The following is a 24,074-nucleotide window of genomic DNA, read 5'->3' as shown; positions in this document are numbered from 1 at the left end:
AATTGTACTGATTTTTTAACACGCGCTCGATATAATCTATATAAATAAAAATGAATCACTGAGATGTATGGACTGTTATTTTTTTAATGTGTTGGTGGTGACTGTCGGGACAAGGTTTGTATGGGATCGATGGGATCAAAATTCCCACGGGATTAAAATCAGCGGGATAATATTGCACTAAACCCGGATAAAATCGGGTCAGTCCACTAGTTTTATAAATAAAACGTTGAAAGAAAAACAAATCAGTTTTAACAAATTGTTGTCCTTTGTTCAGTTATCAGAAGCAGAGAAGAACGATGTGCCGGAACACGTGAAGGAGGCAGCTCGGAAGATGAACCGGCAAGCGTTCGCCGACCGACTCAAGGAGATTAATATGAGCGAGTACGACGCCAAGCTGTATGGACAGTTCTATAGAGCTGTTCAGCCGCAGGTCGGTGACTCACTTTTATAATCTTATCTTATCTTATCCTAGGGGTGGGGGTGCCAGTTAATGCCTGGCTGACACTTCGACCATTCCTGATCCTTTGTGTCATCCCCTCCTTCGCTACTTAAGACGTTGGGGTGCACCGCATCCTAGAAGATCCATTCTTTCCTTCCTAAAGCATTGTCATCTCACTTTGATAAAGTTACTGGTATCCGCCTGAAAATATATCCTGTGGTAAAAAGTGTCTTATGGGTAAATCTAGGTTATAAATTATATTTGTATCAAATTGCATTATAATCCGTTTTGTAGTTTTTTCGTGAAAAAGTAACAAACATATACTTCTATCGCCACAAACTTTCGCATTTATCAGATATAAAAAAAATAATATTGTTATATAAACCGATGTATTGAAGTAGTTTGTAACTCTCGTCAACAGATTGGTGCGCTGCGCGGTGTGCTAGCAGAACTGCAAGCTAAGAAGAAGGAGAGACAGTGGAGTAGACATCAAACTAGCGGTGAATTAGACGATGGAAAGATTATTGAAGGTAAATAAACTATACTAGTATGTTTTTAACCGACTTTAAAAAAGGAGGAGGTTCTTAAATTCGACACACATATCTTCTTTTCCCCAAAGACCGGTCCGGGGCCCCCGTCATCCGATTAGCTCCAACGATCCTTACCAGGTCGACATAGAAAGGTTTGCCCACACTTCTTAAATTTTTCTAAACGTACGTTTTACGTTATTATTTTTGCGTGAAACCAGAAAATCTCAAATAATTAAAAATCTAATTTATTGAATTTGGACACCTATCTAGAAAATTGGCAGGAAATAACTAAGGCTACAGGCCAGTGGACCAGTTTTGGGGAGATGTAGATAGATAGGTTAATAAAAAAATCACTCAATCCAACCTTGAGTTAAATGAACTAAAGTTAACTATTAATTAATTGTACTAGGTCTAGCGGGAGAACGTTCAATATACCGTCGTCGTAACGAGCAGGAGCCCCCGCCGGGCGCGCCGCCCGACACGCCCAAGCGACTGCGACTAGTGCTCGACGTGTCCGGCAGTATGTACAGGTATACGTTCATAAGGTCTATGCTTTCGGGTCACCTAATTAATCCTGAAAAAATCGTTGAGTTCTTTAACAGTTCTTGAAGTAATAAATAGCCATTCCTAATACTGCTTAAAACCACTTTCATTATTGTTAAATACTTTTGATGTACTAGCAGTAGTAAATACAATTTATTACATTCTTAAAATCACGCCTTTTTCCTATACGGGTAGGCAGAGATGAGAGAACGTCACTTGGTATAGACATCGTCAAACAACTTGAACATACCTAATTTGCTGTATTAGAAATTAAACAGAATGTAGACCCAGTGCAGAGGACACTAAAAATCGTTCACTAAGATGTAGCGAAATTGTTCAAGTTGTTTGGGGGTACCTATACGATCCTTACAAATTTCCTTTGTTTCACTCACAAACACATCACATCTTGTCGTACAGGATCGCCGGTTACGAGTATTACGCACCTGACATCTTTGCAAGATATCACCGATATTATCTGTGTATGTCTTTCTAAGGCGTCCGCTTCAAATAACAATTTATTGTATTATAATGGATAATGGTATTAAATTCCAGGTTCAACTCCTACGACGGCCGTCTAGAACGTTCTATGGAAGCAGTAGTATTATTGACTGAGGCGCTAAAAGGCTACGAAGCGAGGATCAGATACGATATGTTCGCGCACTCGGGCGAGGAACACGCGCTCGAACTAGTGAGGGTAGACCGACCGCCGGACAATGAGAAGCAGAGATTACAGGTAATTTATACTAATATTCAGGGGCCGAAACAGGTCAGTAAAGTCAGTAGAAGTCAGTATTTTTGGACCTGGTCAGTAAAAGTCAGTATTTTAGAAAATCGGTCAGTATTGTCAGTATTTTTCCAAACTCACACACGTTTTTTTTGGTTTTCCTTTGCTGTTGGCCAATCTTACATTCTCGATTTGCCCAGTAATCATATCAGAGGGCTGCTTTGGATGCTCGATATTATGTTGATGATCTGCGTAATATATATGTTACTGTAAAAGCCCGAACAGTGGTAAATCCTAAGATTTTAAGGTAAAACCTAAGATTTACCAACTCTCAATGGTAAAAGTCCGAACAAGCCGGAGTTTAAAAACTGTAACATATACAGTATATACAAAACTCCTTCTTCATAACTATGTAACGGTATAATTATATACCGTAACATAGTTATAAAGAAGGAGTTTTGGGCAAAGCGACATGGGTAAGTTAGGTTAGAAGGCTGAGGTGGGAGCTTCGCTTCGCTCGCTCCCACCTAAGCCTTTGTCGTTATTTTTTTTTTAAACCACCCAGCAGGAATGCAATGCAATGTAGGTAAACACCCCGCGAAGCGGGGCTCCGGCGACATCTCGACATCATCAAGTGAATAGAGGTAAAAGTTCGAAATAAAAGAATTGTTCGGACTTTTACCATTGAGAGTTGGCAAATCTTAGGTTATACTGGAAAATCTTAGGATTTACCACAGTTCGGGCTTTTACAGTAACATATACATGTATTGAAGCATCACATGACTTCAATAGAACAGCAAATTAAAATTTACTATTTTTTTGAAATCAATATTTTTGAAGTGAAAATTCTTTAGCGCCGTTGCGCACTTTTGCGAAACTTCGTAAGACCTGATTGAAATTTCGTAAGACCTGATTGAAAACTCGTAAGAGCTGATTGAAAACTCGTAAGACCTGATTGAAAATTCGTAAGACCTGATTGAAAACTCGTAAGACCTGATTGAAAACTTTATTAACAAAGCTTTTTAACCCAATACAAAGGCGGTGCTGGTTGACTACGGGGATGGTGGAGACCAATAACCGAAAATAAGCTTTTTAATAGTCTTAAAAAAAGGATTTTGACTTCTCAATTCGACTGTATTTTTTGTTATTTCACACCATTCACCTGAAAAACGGTTTAGAAATGGTCTGTATTTGGTCAGTATTTTTGAATTTTTGGTCAGTAAAATCAGTATTTTCGACCTCGGAACTTGTTTCGGCCCCTGAATATTATAAAGCTGAAGAGTTTGTTTGTTTGTTTGAACGCGCTAATCTCAGGATCTACTGGTCCGATTTGAAAAATTATTTCATTGTTAGATAGCCCATTTATCGAGGAAGGCTATAGGCTATATAACATTACGCTAGGGCCATTAAGGGTAGAGTAGCAACGAGAAATGTTACAAAAACGGGGAAAATTATGATCCATTCTCTCTTATGTGACGCAAGCGAAGTTGCGCGGGTCAGCTAGTAACTACTAAAACACTACTACTACTAGGTTTTGAAGCGTCCGTAGCCAGTTGCGCTCACCGATCGGTAAACGATTCGTGGGTTAAGCAAACCTTGACGCGATCATTCTATAAATGGGTGACCGCATAGTGGTATTTGAACTGGGCGTCTCCGTGCTTCGGAGGGCACGTAAAAAGTCGGTCCCGGTTGTTGCCAATTAAGATCGAATCGAGAAGAACGTTTAAAATTTAGTTATCTAGTAAGCAATAAATACATAATTAAAATCCAAAAGGAGAATGCTCAAAAAAAACCCAGGCTGTACACAAAAGTTATGTAACTCAAAAAATTAGTTATACTGTGTAATTGAATTCCCAATGTTTACCTCTATCAAATTCGATGGCTGAACATACTATTTTGCTATAACTTTTCAGTAGGGGTTTTCAATATATTTTTATATTTTCTAATATAGGTATGTAACTGAGTAGTACAAAACTACTACTACTACTACTAAATAAGTTACCTATATAAATGTTTAATCTTTTTTGAGTCACACATTTTTAATATAGGTATGTAACTGAGTTACAAATTAAAAATATTAAAAAATATATTTTTGAAAAATGAGTCATCATCACCAGGTCATATATGTCCCCACCGAGGGGCACGAGCCTCCCCTCTTAACAAAGAGGGGGATCAGGCCTTAGTCCACCACACTGGTCTAATGCGGGTTGGCAGACAATTGGAGGGCTATTATAAGGTAGAAAAGTGTTATCATGGTGGTAGATTGCTAGCCTATAGCCTATGAAGCACCAAACCCTTCCATCCTTCTACTGACTTTTGCAGTATGCACGGGAAGAAATGCAGCTGGCACCTTCTATGTTTTTTTTTCGCTCTCAATCCAGCATGGGAGCAATGGGAGAAATGAGTGATACTGTGTAATTAATTCCAGATATTTACCTCTATCAAATTCAATGGCTAAACATATTATATTGCTATTACTTTTCAGTAGGGTTTAGTTTTTAATGTATTTTCAATATTTTTTATCATGAATATAAAAAAGACATACCCGCCCACACTACTAGCTGGCGCCCGTAGTGCGGTTTCGATACAATTATATTATTCAAAAAATAATCATTGTGATGAATGTTTGAAAAATATTTATTTTTTAAATTCACCTTTTAAATAGCAAAAAATAGTATTTAGCCATCGAATTTGATAGAGGCGAATATCTGGAATTGAATCACTCAGTATCACTAAAATTCTGAGTTACACACCGTTTGTGTACGGCCTGGGTTTTTTTCCCATACATTTTGAGCATTCTCCTTTCAAGTCTGTATGTCATAAACTTCCGAAGTTAAGCGAAATCAAAGTTTCGCATTTATGACACTCACTCATGATCTGAAAAACATTCATTTTAACTATTTCGGAGCGTGATGCTCGAAAACTGATGAGAATTACGATAAAGTGTGTATAACAAAAGTTGTAGACAATTTTATTATCTTTCATTATGTAGAAGACACTTTTTCTCTTCGACGAACCGTTTTAAAAAGATTAGTGAAAAACTAAAAAATGGGAAATTTAAACCCCTCCCCCACTCCGGCGCCCCCCCTAGTGGCGGGGATTTTTAGTATGTTTATTCTCTAAGTAAATAATCCTGAACCAATTTCTGAAGAAATTACTTAGGATCCCTCTCACGCACTCTACACCCGCTTTTGGAGTATTCTTTGAGCGGACTATTAACCAACCTATTTTTTAATTTTAAGGAGAAATTACATTCTTGTGTCGTCCTTTTAAATATCAAGACCTTTTAAATTTTTTATTTATGTTTTGTACAGATAATACGTACGATGCACGCGCACGCACAGTTCTGTTGGTCGGGCGACAACACGCTGCCGGCCGCCAAACACGCTATATCCTCACTTGCGAGCGAAGACGCTGATGAAGCTATCGTTCTCATACTCTCCGATGCCAACCTGAGAAGGTCAGTCTATAGTACCACTTATGTAATCTGCACCAGTTTCTTTATGTCTGTATTAGGGAATATATTGGCAGTGATAGCCGAGTGGTATAAGTTGGCACGTCCCACCTAGGTTGATGGTTCGACCCCGAGGCAACACACCAATGACTTTAAGAAGTTATATGTGTATTAAAAATAATTATCACTAGTTCCAACGGCGAAAAACATCGTTATGAAACTTTGCATTTAAAATTTGTTTGGTACATTTATTGAGAGCATGCAAAGTCCCCAACCCTCACTTGGCCAGCGTGGTGGACTTGAGGACCAACCCCTCCCTCGTTTGGGAAAAGAATTTGCCCAGCAGTAGAATTACATATAAAAGGGCTCATAATCAGTTACATTCCAATGACATGTAATATAATGAAACGGGTCTTAAATGCGATTGAAAATTAAAGCACGTGATATCTTAATTATTTTCCCGGCCTTTACCTAATCATGCTGCCACGCGTCGTATCCTTGTGGCGCGAGTTTCTTCGCCTACCCTCACTTGGTCTTAGCACAAATAAATAATATTATTTTTTATATTTTTACTTTCAGATATGGCATACAGCCCGAGGAGCTAGGCACAATACTGACCTCGGACCATAGAGTTCAGGCGCATGTTATATTTATTGGTAGTTTGGGCGACGAAGCCAACTCGTAAGTACTTACCAATCTATAAGCTACCAGCAGCCCGCGACTTCTCTTGCGGCGCCATTTTCCCTTGGGAATGCGTCATTTCCCCGGGGTAAAAAGTAGCATATGTCCTTTCTCGGGTATTTGGTTCAGTAGTTTAGGCATGATTGAGTAACAAACAGACAGAGTTACTTTCGCATTTCTAATATTAGTATGAATATGTAGTTTATCATGAAACAGTTTATTTCATCGCCAATACCCATCATCATCTGTTTCTCCTACAAAGTTAATATTGATTTATAATGTTACAGTTTACTGCGTCGGTTGCCGGCTGGTCACGCGCACGTGTGCATGGACGTCGCCTCTTTGCCGCAGATCATGCAGCAAATATTCGCCTCCTCGCTCCTACAGTCATCTTTATGATAGACAACAGATTATAGCTAATGTTAGCCTTATTATACGTTGTTTTTCTTGTGTCTCGGGGTCTTTTACAAACATACAAACAACGGACATAAAGTACAAGCACACCAAAATTCCGTGTGGGAATCGAACCCACGACCTTTTGCCGCATTAGTAGCGCGTGGTGACCTAAACCACTGCGCCACGGAGGCATGCCTACATACATAATATCATCACGTTATCCCAAGGTGCAGGCAGCTTTGATACTAAACCCGCGTTCCGCCATTAATAATATTAGTCCCATGTAATAGTGGTGAGCCCTATAGTCCTATTGTTATTTACCAGACACACGTTACCAAACTCCAGGAAATTATTGTAATATAATATAGCCGGTTGTCGATAGCTAGCCGGTTGTAGATAGCTAGGCGGTTGTCGATAGCTAGCCGGTTGTAGATAGCTAGGCGGTTGTCGATAGCAAGCCGGTTGTAGATAGCTAGCCGGCTGTCGACAGCTAGTTGGTTGTAGATAGCTAGCCGGTTGTCGATAACTAGCCGGTTGTAGATAGCTAGCTTGTTGTAGATAGCTAGCCGGTTGTCAATAGTTAGCCACTTGTCGATAGCTATCCGGTTGTAGATAGCTTACCGGTTGTCGATAGCTAGCCGGTTGTAGATAGCTAGCCGGCTGTCGACAGCTAGCCGGTTGTAGATAGCTAGCCGGCTGTCGATCGCTAGCCGGTTGTAGAGAGCTAGCTGGTTATCGATATCTAGCCGGTTGTCGATAGATTGCCGGTTGTCCATAGTCAATTGTAAAAAGAAATTGCTTTTTAAGTAGTTTTGCAAAAAAAAGTACATATACCAAGACTTAGTTTCTTTATTTATCTTAACGGGTAATGTAAGTATGATAGAAATTTAAAATATTTTTATGTAATAATTTAATATGTTTATTTAAATGTAAAATATTAATATAAAATAAAACTAATGAAATAAAGATTATATTATTATTTGTATTTTTTAAACAGTTGTATACTTATTTTGTAATATTTTTTTTTATTTTATATTATGTCTCTTTTCCAAGGCGTAATTGATCAGCGTGTTTTCGTCGTTGTTTTTGTAATCTTATTGAAATTCAATTTGTTCTTAATGTTCCTGAAATTGAAAATAAAATATTGAGTTACTAAAATCTTTTTATTTTATAAAAACGAAGGGACTGTTTGGGTCTCTCCGCGATTAGAACATCGAGTGAAACTACTCAGTATCGGGAGGCTATAGCATTAAACTTAATAAATAACTATTACTCTTAATATTACACGAAACTGATCTCATTGGTGAATTTTTATATACGAATATTTTTTTTATAATTAATATTATAATTAGTGAAGGAATGCCTAAAATTTTGTTCAATACATTTATTGAAGGCATGTAAAGTCCCCAACCCGCGCTTGGCCAGTGTGGTGGACTCAAGGCCGAACCCCCTCTCCCTCGTCTGGGAGTAGACCCTTGCCCTGCAGTAGGACAGTGATGGGTTATAAAAAATATATAATTAGTTAAAATCAAAACATGGTCTTTTATCCGTTGATAAAAGCTTGTTAGCTAGAAAAATTAATTGGATCTTACCAGGACACATTTGCTGCCCATTCTTGCATGTCCTGGCGGACAAGGTGCCACCGCAATTACTTGCCAGTCTGCATCCATTGCCACACATTCTCCGTTCACTTTCTCGCGTCCCGGGGGACAGAATGGTGAAAATGCTTCCACTGTTTGCACGGCAATCATCGATAAAACTGCAATCGCCAAAAACAAAATCGTGAACAATTTCATATCGTGTGCACTACTATGCTCGAAGCTTACTTGTGTTCACATGCTACCCGTTTTAAAGGTTTGTTTTTCCTCAATACTAATAATATCAGAATGTTGTTGTTTTTCACACAAATGTATGCGTTTTGAATTAAACGAGTTTTTAAATTATTATATGAAATGTCAAGGTGCCTTATAAGAATAAAAACCGGCAAAGTGCGAGTCGGACTCTGCACGAAGGGTTCTGTCCCAAAAAAGAACGAAAAAATACACGTTTATTGTGTGGGGACCCCCTTTAATATATATTTTTGAATTTTTAGTATTTGTGATGAATGTTGATGGAAAGACATCATTTTTGAAAATTTCAGCTTTCTAGCTATCACGGTTTATGAGATACAGTATGGAGATAGACAGAATGACAGACAGCGGAGGCTTAATGATAGGCTCCCGGTTTACCCTTTGAGTACGGAACCCTAACTAGATTCAGTCTGCCTTAATCAAATAATGTCTACAAATGTGTATTGTTAATGTCAAAAGTTCATCAATGTCCAGACTGTGGCTTTCGCGAGAGCATAACAACAAATGTATTATGGCTGCTACACACATGCCGCACAGAGCTGTCAAATGCTCGAATGCTGGCACCCGCAGCGGCCATGCCGCGGACACCGTGTGTAGCAGCCCTTAGACAACTTTCTGGGATGTGAGATATCATCACGATGTTTTTCTTCATAGTTAGCGCTAGTGATAATTATTTCTAATAACTTCGTAAAATCATTGGTGTGTTGCCTGCGACCTGCGACCACTTGAGTGAGTGCCAACTTATACCACTCGGCTTTCACTGCTTTTTTACTACTTCTAATATTACAAACACATAAAAGTTTTATGGATGGATGCACTTTGTTAAGCTCACTCGAGAACTACTGGATATTGGTGAACTTTGGCACATTTATTGTTTAAAACTAGAACAATGCTACTAGTAGACATCACTTGGACAAATCAGGCTGATTCTAGTATTATTATAAGGCACCTTGACATTTTATATAACAATTGTGAAACTCGTTTACTATATAAACCAGATTAATCTATTTGAGGATATTATTATATAAACCGTTGAAACAGGTAGCATATGAGCACAAGTAAGATCTGAGTGGAGTTATAGTGCACACGTGTCGATATGAGATTGTTCACGATTTTGTTTGCGGTGTTCGTAGCGCTCGCTTCACTGACTGCCGTGCAAGCAGCGCAAATAGATTCGGCATCTTGTCCCCAGGGACAAGTGAAAGTGGGGAATCACTGTGTCCCGGTAAGATCGTATTTATCACAGATTTTATCTCGTTGAAACTCCATGCTATAATTGTCATCAATTATTGTTACTTTTCACTAACCTTCATTCAGGTAAAATATTAAAAAGTGACAAAAAATATTAAATTATTCAAAAGTTCTTTGAGATCTTTTTCGTGAGTTTTCTTCTTTATTTGTTGGTAAAAAGTGACTGATGTTAAACAAGCTCTAAAATATTAATACTACTGAGTAACGATACCCGTACTAAAAGCTATATAAGCAAATCAATATTAATGAACACATTTTCTACCTCTATCGACTATGGTCAGCTGTAAACAATTTTATATGAAAAACTGATAGCGCCCCTAGCGTGTTTCGCAAGAATTTTTTTTTTCAAGTAATTTTAAACGTCAACATGCCTATTGTATGGTGAAGGCCTTTCGCTAAACTAAAACTAGTTTTTAAAAATACAAATATATGAAACGCTACAATTTTAATAACTCCATATTTTATTTTAAATTTCAGGACGATTAAAATCGAGGGATTGAGAAAACAACGACGTAAACCATCGAAGTTCAAATATTTTTTTGGTATTATAAGAAAATTTTATAAATTGTATGTTGAAATAATACCTACGTGTTTTTTTAAACCCATTACTGTCCCACTACAGGGGCAAGGGTCTCCTCTCAAACTAGGGGTTAGGCCTTGAGTCCGCCACGCTGGCCAAGTGCGGGTAGGAATCTTTGCATGCTCTCAATAAATGTATTTAACAAATTTTGGGCATGCAAGGTTTTATCACGATGTTTTCCTTTACCGTTAGGGCGTTTGTCCACCGCCGCCATCACCGAACCGTCACCGAGAATGAGATGACGGCGCCGAAGTAGCGGTACATACATTTATATTAAATTACTTTAGCCGTTTGTCCAACGCACATCCGTCACCCAAGCGCCGTCATCCCGGCCGCCGAAATTGCGAGTAGATCAGCGTGACCGCAAGATTGTCGCCCGAGATTTGACGGGCCGATGTGCCGGCAATACAAAACATGTACGAAATTGTCCACACACTGCCGTCGCCGTCGCCGTCGCCACCGTACCACGCATGACTGCTGGAACAAACTAAATCAGCGAAATCGGTCGTGGCGGACAAACGATCGCCGTTATGTCACATTAAACTCGGCCCGAAATAATCTCTTTCTCGGTGACGGCCCGGTGACAGCGGCGGTGGACAAACGCCCTAAAGGGGTAAAATAGGGGGTAAAAGCTGTTATGGAACTTTGTCAATTTTGAACCGATCGGGCTGAAATTTTGCATGCGTAAAGCTACCATCAAGTAAGCATCCCCTAAGAAAGGATTATGATAAATTTACCTCTAAACGGGGTAACATAAGGGATGAAAGCTTGTATATATCTTCTTAGATTTTCGACTGATTGTACTGAAATTAACGATATCACATATGATAATTTTCACAACGGGAAACCTTTTCACGCGGACGAAGTCGCGGGCGGAAGCTAGAAAACTCATAAAAGTTTGTGTGTATGAATACTCTTTGATAAGCTCACGCCAGTAGTTACTGGATATTGGTGAACTTTGGCACATTTATTGTTTACAACTTGAACAATACACATTAGTAGACATCATTTGGATAAATCAGGCTCATTCTAGTATTATTATAAGGCACCTTTTTTTTTCGTCAGGAAAATGCATTACTGCATGTCCCGCTCCAGGGAAGCGGGGGTCTGTCGGGCTCTCCCGCCGGCTAGGTGTTCCGGCTTTTAAATTTGGGCATACCGACTAAAAACCTGACGGTGTTCCTTCAACAGTCACCATAAAGTGGCCAGGACGCGGTACCTCCAATTGGATACTCCGCGTCCCTTATTATAAGGCACCTTGACATTTCATAATATAACAATTGTAAAACTCGTTTACTTTAAATAAACCAGATTTATCTGTTTAAGGTTATATAAACTGTTAAAACAGGTAGCATAATATGAACACAAGTAAGCTCTGAGCAGAGTTATAGTGCACACGTGTCGATATGAAATTGTTCACGATTTTGTTTGCGGCGTTCGCAGTGCTTGCATCACTGACTGCCGTGCAAGCAGCGCAAGTAACTTTGGCTGTACCTTGCCCCCCAGGATATGTGAGAGTGGGGCGAATGTGTGTCGCGGTAAGATCGTATTTATCACAGGATTTCAAATTCGTTGATAAAAGTCAGTGCTATTACTGTCATATATTTTTTTACTAACCTTAATTCAGATAAATTATAAAAAAGTGACAAAAATATTAAATTTTTCAAAAGTTCTTTGGGATTTTGTATGAAAAACTGATTAGCGCTCCTAGCGTGTTTCGCAAGAACTATTTTTTTTTCAACTAATAAGTCATTTTAAACGAGAAAAGAGGAGCTCGTGGCTTAGTTAACAACAGCCGCGCGGATTGATCTCTGAGGTTAAGCTATGCTTGCCTAGGTTGGTCTGTGATCTTATACATATCGAGTTCCTCTGTGCTTCGGAAGGCACGTTAAATTGTGGGTCCCGGCTTTCATTTTCGAAGATCTTTGACAGTCGTTAACAGTAGTCAGAAGCTTGAAAGTCTGAACCAGTCTTACCGAAGGGTATCGTGTTATAGCCCAGGTACTGGGTTGTGGAGGTCAGATAGGTAGTCGCTCCATGTAAAACACTGGTATCCAGCTGCATCCGGTGAGACTGGAAGCCGACTCCAACATAGTTTGGAGCAAAGGCTAAGCTAAAGCTAAGAACTTTTGACATTTAAAATGACTTCTAAACGTCAATGGCTTATTTTCCTCAATGTATGGGTAGGGCTAGAGGACCTTAGTCATTTAAAGTACAACAATTTGTATTATAATTATTCATAACCGACTTATTAACAAATAACTTTATTAAAAAAAATCCACAGCATGTACATAATCAACTCGAGTAAAGTTCGTTCACCAGGCTCAGAAGTCATATGATATTCGAATCAATGAAACTAAAATGAGAAATAATGCTACTACAATAAAACCTCTCTTTCCTAGCGTCCTGCTATTGGACGGGCGGCGCACGCGACGTTGCCGCATCGTTTGATGTACTTTGATTGTTTGTACAGAGTGTTACAGTTTTGATGACATTATTTTACTATTTAGTATGTGTGACATTTAAGTTTTTTCAATTAGCTAACAATGTTAGTTTTTTGTTTATACATGATAATTAACCCCTAAATTGTGAAAGAAATAAGGAAGTAAGCCATTGCAGCGACACGCGACACGTTGTATAAGTAATTTTAAGCGTCAAAAGTTTTCTGTCTATTGTATAGTGCGGACCTTACGCTAAATATTTCAATCGCGGAGAGAGCAGTTCATTAGCTTTTAACAAATATATTCAATTCTACAATTTTAATAACTCCATATTTTATTTTAAATTTCAGAAACACGATGATTAAAATGCAGGGATTAAGCAAACAACGACGAAAACAGTTCTAATTTTTTTTTTATATTATAAGAGAATTCTATAAATTGTATATCGAAATAATACCTACGTGTTTTTTTTTAATCCATTACTGTCCCATTGCAAGGCAAGGGTCTCCTCCCAAAGAGGGGGGGGGGGGGTTAGGCCATTTTACCTTAAAATGCCTAACGTTTCGGCGCAGGTGGTACTTGCCGTGGTCGCAGACTAGCCTTCAAACTTTTAGCCTCTTTTTATCCGTATCCTATTATATATAATCCCTCTTATTCATAAAATATATGAAGTTATGAAAGGCTTATAAAGTGTTTTGTTACTTTCACTCTTTAGCGAAATGAAAAAGAGATAAAGAGGGTATGTGTACAAGTCGTCGTGTAAATCAGTGTACTAAGTCAGTTGTAATAATTTTCACAAAGATCGAGGTTTGAATAAGTTTGCCGAGCAGGCGATTGTGGATTAAGGATTTAGTCGAAACTTGTTAAGTATCCCTCTGATGAAATTCCTGTAAGGAACTTCGGTTAAGTTCGGTTTGAACTGGGGTTAATACTGAAGGGTTATTACAAGGGTTACCGGCATACTCAGAGGTAAAGGGTGTACTATAGAGGCATGGATTTTCATATAAATTGTGTTCTTGAGATGCCTCTTATGACTGCAATACTACCATTATGTAGGTAGATTTGGTAGATGCTCCCATCATGCTTCGAATACCCTTGTTATCTTGCTTATTAGCACCTTTATATTGATTTAATTTATTTACATTATGACCTATGTGTGTTCGGTAGTGTTGGTAGCAGCTCCTTACATCATCAATGATTTATACCTAATAGAAATATTGTTAAAACCATTTGGCGATTAAAAAGAGTGGCCAGGAGTTTCTTGTCAGCTCTTCTCATTGGCCCTACCTTCAGAAGTGGCAGTAAATTCACTCTCTGTATCATTGACTATCATAAGTGTCAGCATTTGACCTATATGAATAAATGATTTGATTTTGATACAAATTTTCCCTACGTAGGTACTTTAGATTTACTGTAAACGTTGTTCGTGCTAATTGAATAAACATTTTTATTTTTATTTTTTTACTTGTTTACGTATACTGTTTCTGTGGCCGGGTTGGTAGTGTATCCGTCTGCTGGTCAGAAGGGTTCGATTCTCAGGATGGGCAAAATACTATAGGTCTTCTCTAATTTATATTTGAATGTTTATTAATAGTAGCTCAGAATTTGAAAGATTAACAGCCAAGTGGTAATATGCGACCCTATAACATGGCACCTACATTGTTAATGGCGAAACTTGGGTGTATTTCATATATAACCGCATGTATGTACCTGAATGTTTTTGTTTCATAATTAATTCTTGTTACTTACTACGGTCTACAAAGAACTAACTTGATGCTCTAGGAGCAAAGCTTACTTATTGAGTAAGAATAATATATATCTACCTATAGTCCAACAACTTAGTAGAGGGCATTGTATTCAAGATCCGCGGCTGGCAGAAGGACAGGAAATTTAGCATTCAAAACACCAGTGGCAGCTGGCTTATGCAGCTGACGGTGACCCGTTTTATATAGCTACTTACCTTTATAATAAAAAAATAATAAAATTAACCCATTATTGTGGTTATCTTTATAGCAAAATAAATTATGCACGCCCAAGCTCTGCACTAAGTTGTCGAACTATACCTAAGTAATAAATATGTTTTTTTTTTGTAACCCATATCTGTCCCACTGCAGGGCAAGGGTCTCCTCCCAAACGAAGGGGAGGGGTTAGGCCTTGAGTCCACCACGCTGGCCAAGTGCGGGTTGGGGACTTTGCATGCCCTCAATAAATGTATTAAACAAATTTGAAATAATAATAGAAAAATAAAAATATGAATTACAACGAAAAATATTTTTTTACTTAATCCATATAAACCGTGGCAACAAGCTGTGCTACACTATGTATAAATAAACAAACTAATAATATACCAGCAGGAAAAAATATCTTAGATTTATGATATCATCATATTGCACTTTTCAAACTGTTGTTTATTAAGAAGCCGGTCAAACAAGTTATACTTTAGAAGTAAAATGTCGCATGAATGCTAATAGTTTCAAGGTCGCTTAAGTAATTCTGATATAAAGCTAACCTAATGTTTTATGTGTTCAGACGGCGCTTAGGTGCAGGGGACAGTATTACAAGATCGAATTTAAGTATGCCTTCTAGATCTTTCTACGCAGTCGTGTTATAAACTAATAATATTATTGTGATTAATAATTTCTTATATCATTGGTATTATTAAGCCATTTGTTGCTAACTGCATATTATTTAATATCTCCTTTGTTTGACATTGTAGTGATTCTTTTTATTGGTTTATTTATATCCTGCGGCCCGCCCCGGTGTCTCTCTTTACACTGGGTTAATCTTAATGAATTATATAAATAATATAATTATAAAACTTTCCTTGGGAATCACTCTACCCATTAGAGAAACGGATAAATATTCTTTCAGTAGATTTTGAGTTTATCGTGAACAGACAGATGGACGGACGCGACGGGGCCTTAATTAATAACTCTCGTCTAAGAATCTTATGGAAAAAGTATAAATGATGGCATTTTAATCTTTAAATTCTTAGTTAAAGGCAGTTGTACCAGTTTATTTAATTACGTGCGAGAGTAAAGATTAGTTACACACAGTTGGTAATTGCTATAGCCACGCTGTCTGCGTATTCAATGTACAGTGAAAGTTTGATCTGGTTTTATTCCTACTTATTATTTAGAAGTTAAGTAAATGTATCCAGTAATGATCGTTTTGCCTGCAAAATTACTACAGATTTCAAAAACTGTAGTATGTAGCTAAAAAAAACAATATTTTTGTTTTAAGTGAAGTTTATTTAGTTTTTAGGCTAAAGAAAGATGAAGAATCATAGCACATAATAATATAAATGACATTCAAAGAAGATATTCTAAGACTTCTCTATCACAGTCGTTTTAATACCCTTGAGAAAATGTTACGATAGTGACAATATAAAAGGCAGTGAGTGTGAGTGTGTACGAGTAAGCTGGAAACTGTGTCCAAGTGCACACGTGTCGACATGAAGTTGTTCACGATTTTGTTCGCGGTGCTCGCAGCGCTTACCACACTCACTTTAGTCTCCTCTGCAGCGACGGACAAACCAAAATGTCCTTCCGACCACTTATTAGTCGTAAACAAGTGTATTAAGGTAAGTATTTTCTACAATTATAGTATTCCCTCTTATTCATAAACGCACTATAAACCTATTTTAGTTAAAAACTACTACAATATATTTTCTCTTTTTCATTTCGCTAAGGAGTAAAAGAAACAAAGCTCTCTATAAGCCTTTCGTAACTTGATATATTTTTATGAATAAGAGGGATACTTTCTAAGTATGAGTTAAACTAAAGATTTAATGGACAGATAAACAAGTAAACATATCTTTCTTTCTTTCTATAAGCGGCGATAACAACATAGTTTTTCGATCTTTGGTTTCAAAATTGCATACCATTTACTATTCTAGGTTGACGTTTATTTAATTCTCATTGTTATATAATATTATGTGCAGTTAAGCTTGTTTTGTGTTCCTTATCAGATCTAGTTTTATACAAAGACCGGTCTGGGTGTCCTTTAGTTCTGGTTAGATGCAGTAATTATTTTATTATTATAAATGCCGTTGGTCTGGCTTTGTCTGCGTAATATTGGAAGTATACATAAAGCTTAAATAGTTAAGTTTATTGTTTTAAGCAGTATTTAATGTCCTTGCATTTGAGTTTGTTGCAGTAGTTTTTGCGTGACGCACTGACAAACAATTAGACAGACAGATAAAAATTGTAAGAATCATTATTTTTGATTCTATTGCATATAAAGATTATATTATTATTAAAACTTAAATAGGAAACAATTGTACAATTTGTATTAGAATTAAAACCACGTAGGAAACCATGTTTGAATGTGATTAAATGAAAAAAGTTTGTAGCTAGTGTCGTTTTTTGATCTTAGCCTATCTCTAGGCTCCTACTTCTACTAACCGAAAGTTTATGAAAATGTATGTATGTTATTTTTGCACTCAAAAACTACTGAATAGATTTTGACAAAACTTTGCTGAAGGTAGTTAATGACGTGGATTAGCAAGGAATATTATTTAACGCATTAATGTCCCACTGCTGGGCAAGAGTCTCCTCCCGTAATGAGGGAGGGGTTAGGCCTTGAGTCCACCACGCTGGCCAAGTGCGGGTTGGGGACTTTGCATGCCCTCAATCAATTACAATATACTTGAGTTAATAATGTGGTATGTGGAAATGAATGGCTAACTATTGGTGTATTCAATTTCCGCATTGGTCAGGTTTGTGTTGAACAATGTACAAGTAATTGTAGAACCGGCCCGGACGACTTGCTATGATACTTTCGAGTTTACGTAACAAACTTGTCATTGTCATATGATATTAATGTTATTGTTAATTACCGGTTTTAGAACTTGATTGAATTGTTTTTGTTTCTTTATGTTTTACTAGCTTTTACCAGCTTTGTGCGCGCGAAAAGAGTTCTTTAGGTAAAAAGTATTTTATGGGTTAATCCAGGTGAACTTGAACTTAAAAATAAAATATCTTTGATTAATGATTCATATCTATATGTTGACAGTTTTTCTAAGGACGAACGGGTTCACTTTGGCAACATAGCTTGAATACATTTAGGGAAGTCCAGAGTACATTTTGCACAATGAGTAATTTGTATTTTTAATAAATCAAAATATATATCACTCAAAGGTGACTGACTGACATAGTGATCTATAAACGCACAGCCCAAACCACTGGACGGATCGGCCTGAAATTTGTAGATGTTATGACGTAGGCATCTGCTAAGAAAGTATTTTCATCAATTCTACCCCCAAGGAAATAGAATAGGGGATGAAAGTTTTTATGAAAATTGTGTTTAAAGTTACGCGGACGAAGTAGGGGGAGAAAGCTAGTTCTTTCATAAAGAGAACTTCTTATTGATTAGCATATATTTTTGATAATAATTTATTTTATACCTGGCTAGTTTCACTTAAAATGGCCGCCGTAGCCAAATATCGGCCGCGTTAAATAAAACTGTATACAAATTCGCTTTAATTATCATATGCCGATTCCAATATCTCATTTGTTGACTTTTAGTTATCACGACAAAGCTTGATAGGAGTTACAAACGGGTTTTATTCGAGCGAGATGTTAATTAAATCACTGACCTACAAATAAGTCGATACAGGTTTATTTACAATATATATTAGAATGTAAATATCTGTCATCTTTAAACGCACTGTTGCATTATTTGGGTCATGTTTGGTTATGATTTAATGACGATTAGTTGAGGTGTGGCCACAGACATCTTATTAACTAAACCTGAGAAAGTTTCTATGTTTGTTACTCAATTATGCTGAACGGATTTTAACAAAATTAGTCTCACAGATAGCTTAAAAACTGGATTAATACTTAAGTTTGAATTAAGACAAAATCGCGGGCAAGGCAAACTTTGTGTTAGCGTTAATTACCGTATCCTAATATATAAAATTCTGATTTGATATCGTGTGCTATGACTTGGTTTAATCCCGTCCGGGAAATATTTGTGTGATAAGTACAAGTATCTGTTCTGAGTCTAGTTGTTAATTTATCTATTTTTAGGAAAACCAGAAGTCTAAAGAAATGAAGGAAACACACCAATCGCATAGAACTATATTACTATTAGTGCTCATTCACGTTGACTCGCGGGCGCGGTGGCGGGCGCGGTCGCGAAATATCAAACGTATGGCGATGTACCGAAGTGTTCACGTACAAACCGTTCGCGCGGTCTAAGTCGCGGGCGAGCTAGCGGCGTCGCGCGCGGCCCGCGTGGCGGGCTCGCGCCAATATCAAACAAGTGAAGATGTTCGTGTGTGTTCACGTCGAACTAGCGGTGGCGGGCGCGATCCACTCGCGATGTCAAGTAAGATCAACCAGTTTGAGCCAGTTTGAGCCAAACGCCCGCCTGGCGGCCAACGTGAACACAAATCGCCACGTCCCCGCGCTCGCGACCGCCACCGCGCCCGCGAGTTCCAACGTGAACAAGCACTTAGTGACAACTTTTAGCAACATAACAAGCTATTTAAACATACAACTGAATCACTTCAACAATGAATTACAGACAAATAAATAGTGTAAAAATGCAGTTTGACCATTCCAACGGGCAGAAGTACCCCTAGCTAGTGAACGCTATGGAAAAGAGAGCCCAGAATGAGCTCGCAAGGCCTTTCATAGACGACTGATCGCCTGTACCGTCACGACATATTGTGTCACATTTCTTTTTCTTCTTCTAACACTATATTATTATGTAATTAGAAGGATACAATATGTTTTTCAGTTGTCTAATTACTATGGTAGAAGCTCTGCTTCGTTTAGAATCAGATGTTTGTTTGTCGTATGGTTAGTGGTCAACCTAGTGTCAAAGTTGTTCAAGTCGCCCGAGAGGCCTTTGAGATGACTTAGCGACTGTTATCTTAGTAGACTAAAGCCGGGACTGACTTGATACGTACCCTCCGAAGCACGGCGGCATCTATGGAATGACCGCGCCAAGGGTTGGTAACCCACAGATCGTTTACCGACCGGTTAGCGCAACTGGCTATGGGCGCCTCATAGAATCAGATAACCGTGTGTAAGTTGTCCAATGATATTTATAGTTTATTTATTTTGTTTCAGTTATCAAATCCCGATGAAGTATTAAAGAAGAAGACTAAAAGCTGAAGGATAACACGCAGCGCGGGCGCAGGCGTCTCCTCGGCTATTTACTATACCAAATGTCAATTGTAAATTGTTAATATAATGTACAATAATTAATCTTAAGTATATATATGGAATATTCTCTGTTATTAATAAATAAAAGGAAATTTAAAATAGTCTACGATTTCTTGTAGTTTAATCACCATTTTATTCTCATGCTCACCTGTTTTAAGTCTTCGAGCGACTACTGCCATACAAATTTAATGACGGGACGAACTGTGAGCTATCTTTTAGATTCAGTAATTGTAACGACTATCAAAGTGTCAATATTGAACCAAAATGAATAAATGATTTGATTTTGATTTTGTGGCGAGGCGACTCCTGTACGAACCTCAATGGATTTGTTTGGAGGTGGCCTTTAAAAAAAACGCATTGAGTGTCGAAGATTTGCGAAGCCTTTTGTACGAAGGGTCTTACATTTCACAGTAGAGGTAATGATACTGGTTTATTAAATAATGTATGAAATGTTTATAGTACAACTAGCTGACCCGCGCAACTTCGCTTGCGTCACATAAGAGAGAATGGGTCAGAATTTTCTACGTTTTTATAACCCTTTTTACTGTTACTCTGTTACTCCTATTGGTCGTAGCGTGATGATATAAAATATGCTTTTTTTCCCGAAAAATATTCTCAAAATTATTTATATCTCTTAATATAACGAAGTCGCGCTAAGGCATATCCACCATTAAAACAGTTGCCATGACAACGGAATTTTGTTAATTCAATGTAATTATAATATTGGTTATGCTCGACTTCGAATTTTCCCGGGAAACGCGTCCTTTTCCCGGGGTAAAAAGTAGCCTACGTCCTTTCTCGGGTATCAAACTATCTCCATACCAAATTTCATGCAAATTGGTTCAGTAGTTTAGGCGTGATTGAGTAGCAGACAGACAGACAGACAGACAGAGTTACTTTCGCATTTATAATATTAGTATGGAACTTATTAAGTGCATACAATATGCACTATCTCATTAGTCCATCCAGTTATAAATTGTATGTATTGCTTAAACAAATAAATAAAACGTCACTTACTTAAAAAGGTATTAAAGTTATAAAGTAGGCATATTTTAATGTCACTGTTTATGACTTCTGGTAATTGAATAGTATTCCTGTATTTCATTTTATTATGTAGATAAAGGTGTAGCGTGTCTAATAGTCTTTCATATTTAGGCGACGCTTGTCATGTATCAGCGATACATGTCGCGTTGTGTACAAACAGTCTTAGAAATAAACGCAAAATACGCAGCAATGGTTGCGTGCACGTATTCGAAGCTCACCCACTGTACTACTTTTCACTTAACTGTGCTAAACGTTTGTTAATCGGTAAACCGTTTACACGCACCGACAGTTGGCAACTGTTATTAAGTGTTGGCCAACGTTACATAACATTAATTAACAAACAATAGATTGTGTGTAAGATAACATTTGTGACGCAACTTGTTATGGTGCAAGACATGCTATGACTCAGTATGTGTATAGGTTTTGCTTCACCGAAAAACAAAGATTGATTCCAGTTTGAAATTGTATTAATCTTTATATATATAATTCTTCTGTAAGTGTGTATGTCACTGAACTTTTCTTAAACGACTGGACCGATTTTGTTAAAACTTTCCGTGTGTGTTCAAGGGGATCTGAGAATGGTTTAGATTAAAAAAAATATATATATTATATAAAATTCTCGCGTCACAGTTTTCGTTGCCATACTCCTCCGAAACGGCTTGACCGATTCTCATGAAATATTGTGAGCACATTGAGTAGGTATGAGAATCGGCCAACATCTTTTTTTCATACCCCTAAGTGACAATATATATTTTTTAATTTACATGGTAAAACAACGTTTGTCGGGTCAGCTAGTCTATAAATAAATATGAACACAACGTTTGAACAACTTAACTAAATAATTATTTTCATAATACGTATTTAACTGTTGGGCAGGTTTTGTATGGGGTCGATGGGAACCCATGGGAATGGAATCAACGGGCTAAATTTGTATTATACCCCGACGAAGTCGGGCTCCCTCCCCTTACTCCCCTTACTTGTGGGCAAGAGCATCTTCCTGTATTTTGTGCGTCTTATGTGCGAAGCATGTATGATCGCTATAACAGACAATTATAAACATACTAGGTACAGTTATTATTTTCTAATCTACATAGGAAAAAAAAAACAGAATTCACAAAAATATCTTAATCCATCATTTTAGTAACAGTTTATTCATTGTCATTATAATCTTCCAAGATTTTTTTCTGTAACAAATAAAAAAGTAATTAATGCGAAAATTAATTATAATAAAAATAATAATAGGTAGTCATAAATTGACCAATGACTGTCCTAAATGAGAAAGAGGTAATACCTCGTGTCTACAAAGCTGCGAAAGGGGATTGGGGGCTTTAAGAATTGTGTTACAGAACTCTCAGACATATTATATCAGCTTAGCTTTTCTTCCAACTATGTTGGAGTCGGCTTCCAGTCTCACCGGATGCAGCTGGATACCAATGTTTTACATGGAGCGACTGCCTATCTGACCTCCACAACCCATTTCCCGGGGATATAGCACAATACCCTTGGGTAAGACTGGTTGTCGGGCTTTCAAGCTTCTGCCTACTTAATGACAGTTGGAACCCACAATTTATCGTGCCTTCCGAAACATGGAGGAACTCGATATGTATAAGATGGTCACCGATCCACAGATCAATCTCGGCAAGCGTGGCTTAACCTCAGAGATCGTTCCGCGCGGCTATTTCGGGTCTGGTTGCACTTAATTGTCTCCGTTGTTTGTATGTTTGTAAAAGTCCCCGCGACACAAGAGCAATTTTTAGCACGGGAGTTGTCTTTTTCTGAAGAATAAAAACAACAAACTTCACTGGGGACATTTGTCGCCTAGTGATCTCTAGTATAACTATTGCGTTATATGTACAGGTAGTAGTTATATTTAAACTTACCGGGACACATACTCCGTTCATTAACACCATGCCTTGAGGACATACTTCTAAGTAAGTAGGTATAAATGTGATAGCGAAGGAAAACAAACAATTAAGTTTATATCTAATGTTGTTAGGTTTACTAAAACTTAGGTCCTTTACACACTGACACTTTTAGCGTCGATGAAGGTGCGCTAAAATAGCCCCCTTTACAAACACAGTCTATCGCGCATGAAACAACAATCGCACGAGAAAGAGCGCGCGTTTAAGGGGAAAGGAAAGACCACGCATCGCGCTCATCTGTCAAGCCCGCGAAGACCGCGCTGCTTTACTACGCGTAATCCTGCACGCTCCTAAGAACATGCGATAGAGTTTGTGTGTAAAAGCAGCTATTGAAATGCGTGCATAATCGGGACATCGGCAATAAACAGACGTTTGTACAGAAACGGTCACGCGTTAGACTTGACACAGATCAGCTTACCTCAGAATTATAAGTAAACGGTCTTTTACAGATTTGCAAGGACACAGTAATTGTGTACGTTAGCGGATTATTTCTGGTCTTTCAACTATAAGATGTTCTTAAAATGTTGAATATTACGTCCAATAAAATGCAGTGACAGCCGAGTGTAACCGACTACATGCGTGGGAGGTGTCAACTTATAAAAGTTGACACCTCCCACGCATGTGGGCGACGCGACGCGACGGTTCGAATCCGAGGTAACACATCATTGACTTTTCGAAGTTACATGTGTATTAGAATAATTATCAGTTGCTCTAATGGTAAAGGAAACCTCGTGATAAAACCTGGCATGCTTAAAAAAATATTTAAAAGTCATTGCACTTTTTGAGACTACCCGTGCTCTAGCAGTCGACATAAAAAAGAGAAATAAATAATTATAAAAAACTATATAGGAGTAGTTAGCAAGCGGAACATGGTAATCTATAAAACATAGTTGTCTTAAGTGGCATCTGGGGCCTCATAGTCAGTTGCGCTCATCGGTCGGTAAACGATCTGTGGGTTAAGCAACTGTTGGCGCGGTCATTCTATAGATGGATGACCGCGTAGTGTATAGTGGTATTTGAACTGAGCGTCTCCGAGCTTCG

General features: G+C 37.8%; 1 protein-coding gene and 1 long non-coding RNA gene across 2 annotated transcripts in view; both read left to right on the top strand.

The window, feature by feature from the left end:
- Positions 1-7,156, top strand: part of c12.2 (von Willebrand factor A domain-containing protein c12.2) — a 40,342-nt gene extending 33,186 nt beyond the window's left edge. Inside the window, exons 16-22 of the mRNA XM_076121491.1 lie at positions 275-430; positions 861-969; positions 1,379-1,499; positions 2,065-2,245; positions 5,551-5,696; positions 6,270-6,371; positions 6,659-7,156. Of these exons, the coding sequence (XP_075977606.1) occupies positions 275-430; positions 861-969; positions 1,379-1,499; positions 2,065-2,245; positions 5,551-5,696; positions 6,270-6,371; positions 6,659-6,770 (927 nt within the window). The 3' untranslated portion in view covers positions 6,771-7,156. The remainder of the gene's footprint in view (positions 1-274; positions 431-860; positions 970-1,378; positions 1,500-2,064; positions 2,246-5,550; positions 5,697-6,269; positions 6,372-6,658) is intronic.
- Positions 7,157-9,630: 2,474 nt separating this feature from the next.
- On the top strand, positions 9,631-13,363 carry LOC142977700 (uncharacterized). The gene is made up of 3 exons (XR_012959721.1): positions 9,631-9,842; positions 10,346-11,986; positions 13,240-13,363. It is a non-coding gene; the product is annotated as an uncharacterized LOC142977700 (long non-coding RNA).
- Positions 13,364-24,074: the final 10,711 nt, after the last annotated feature.

The sequence above is a fragment of the Anticarsia gemmatalis genome, chromosome 13, assembly GCF_050436995.1.
Source record: "Anticarsia gemmatalis isolate Benzon Research Colony breed Stoneville strain chromosome 13, ilAntGemm2 primary, whole genome shotgun sequence".
NCBI lineage: Eukaryota > Metazoa > Arthropoda > Insecta > Lepidoptera > Erebidae > Anticarsia > Anticarsia gemmatalis.
The sequence above is the reverse complement of the archived record's forward strand: the minus strand, read 5'-3'. Positions and strand labels throughout refer to the sequence as shown.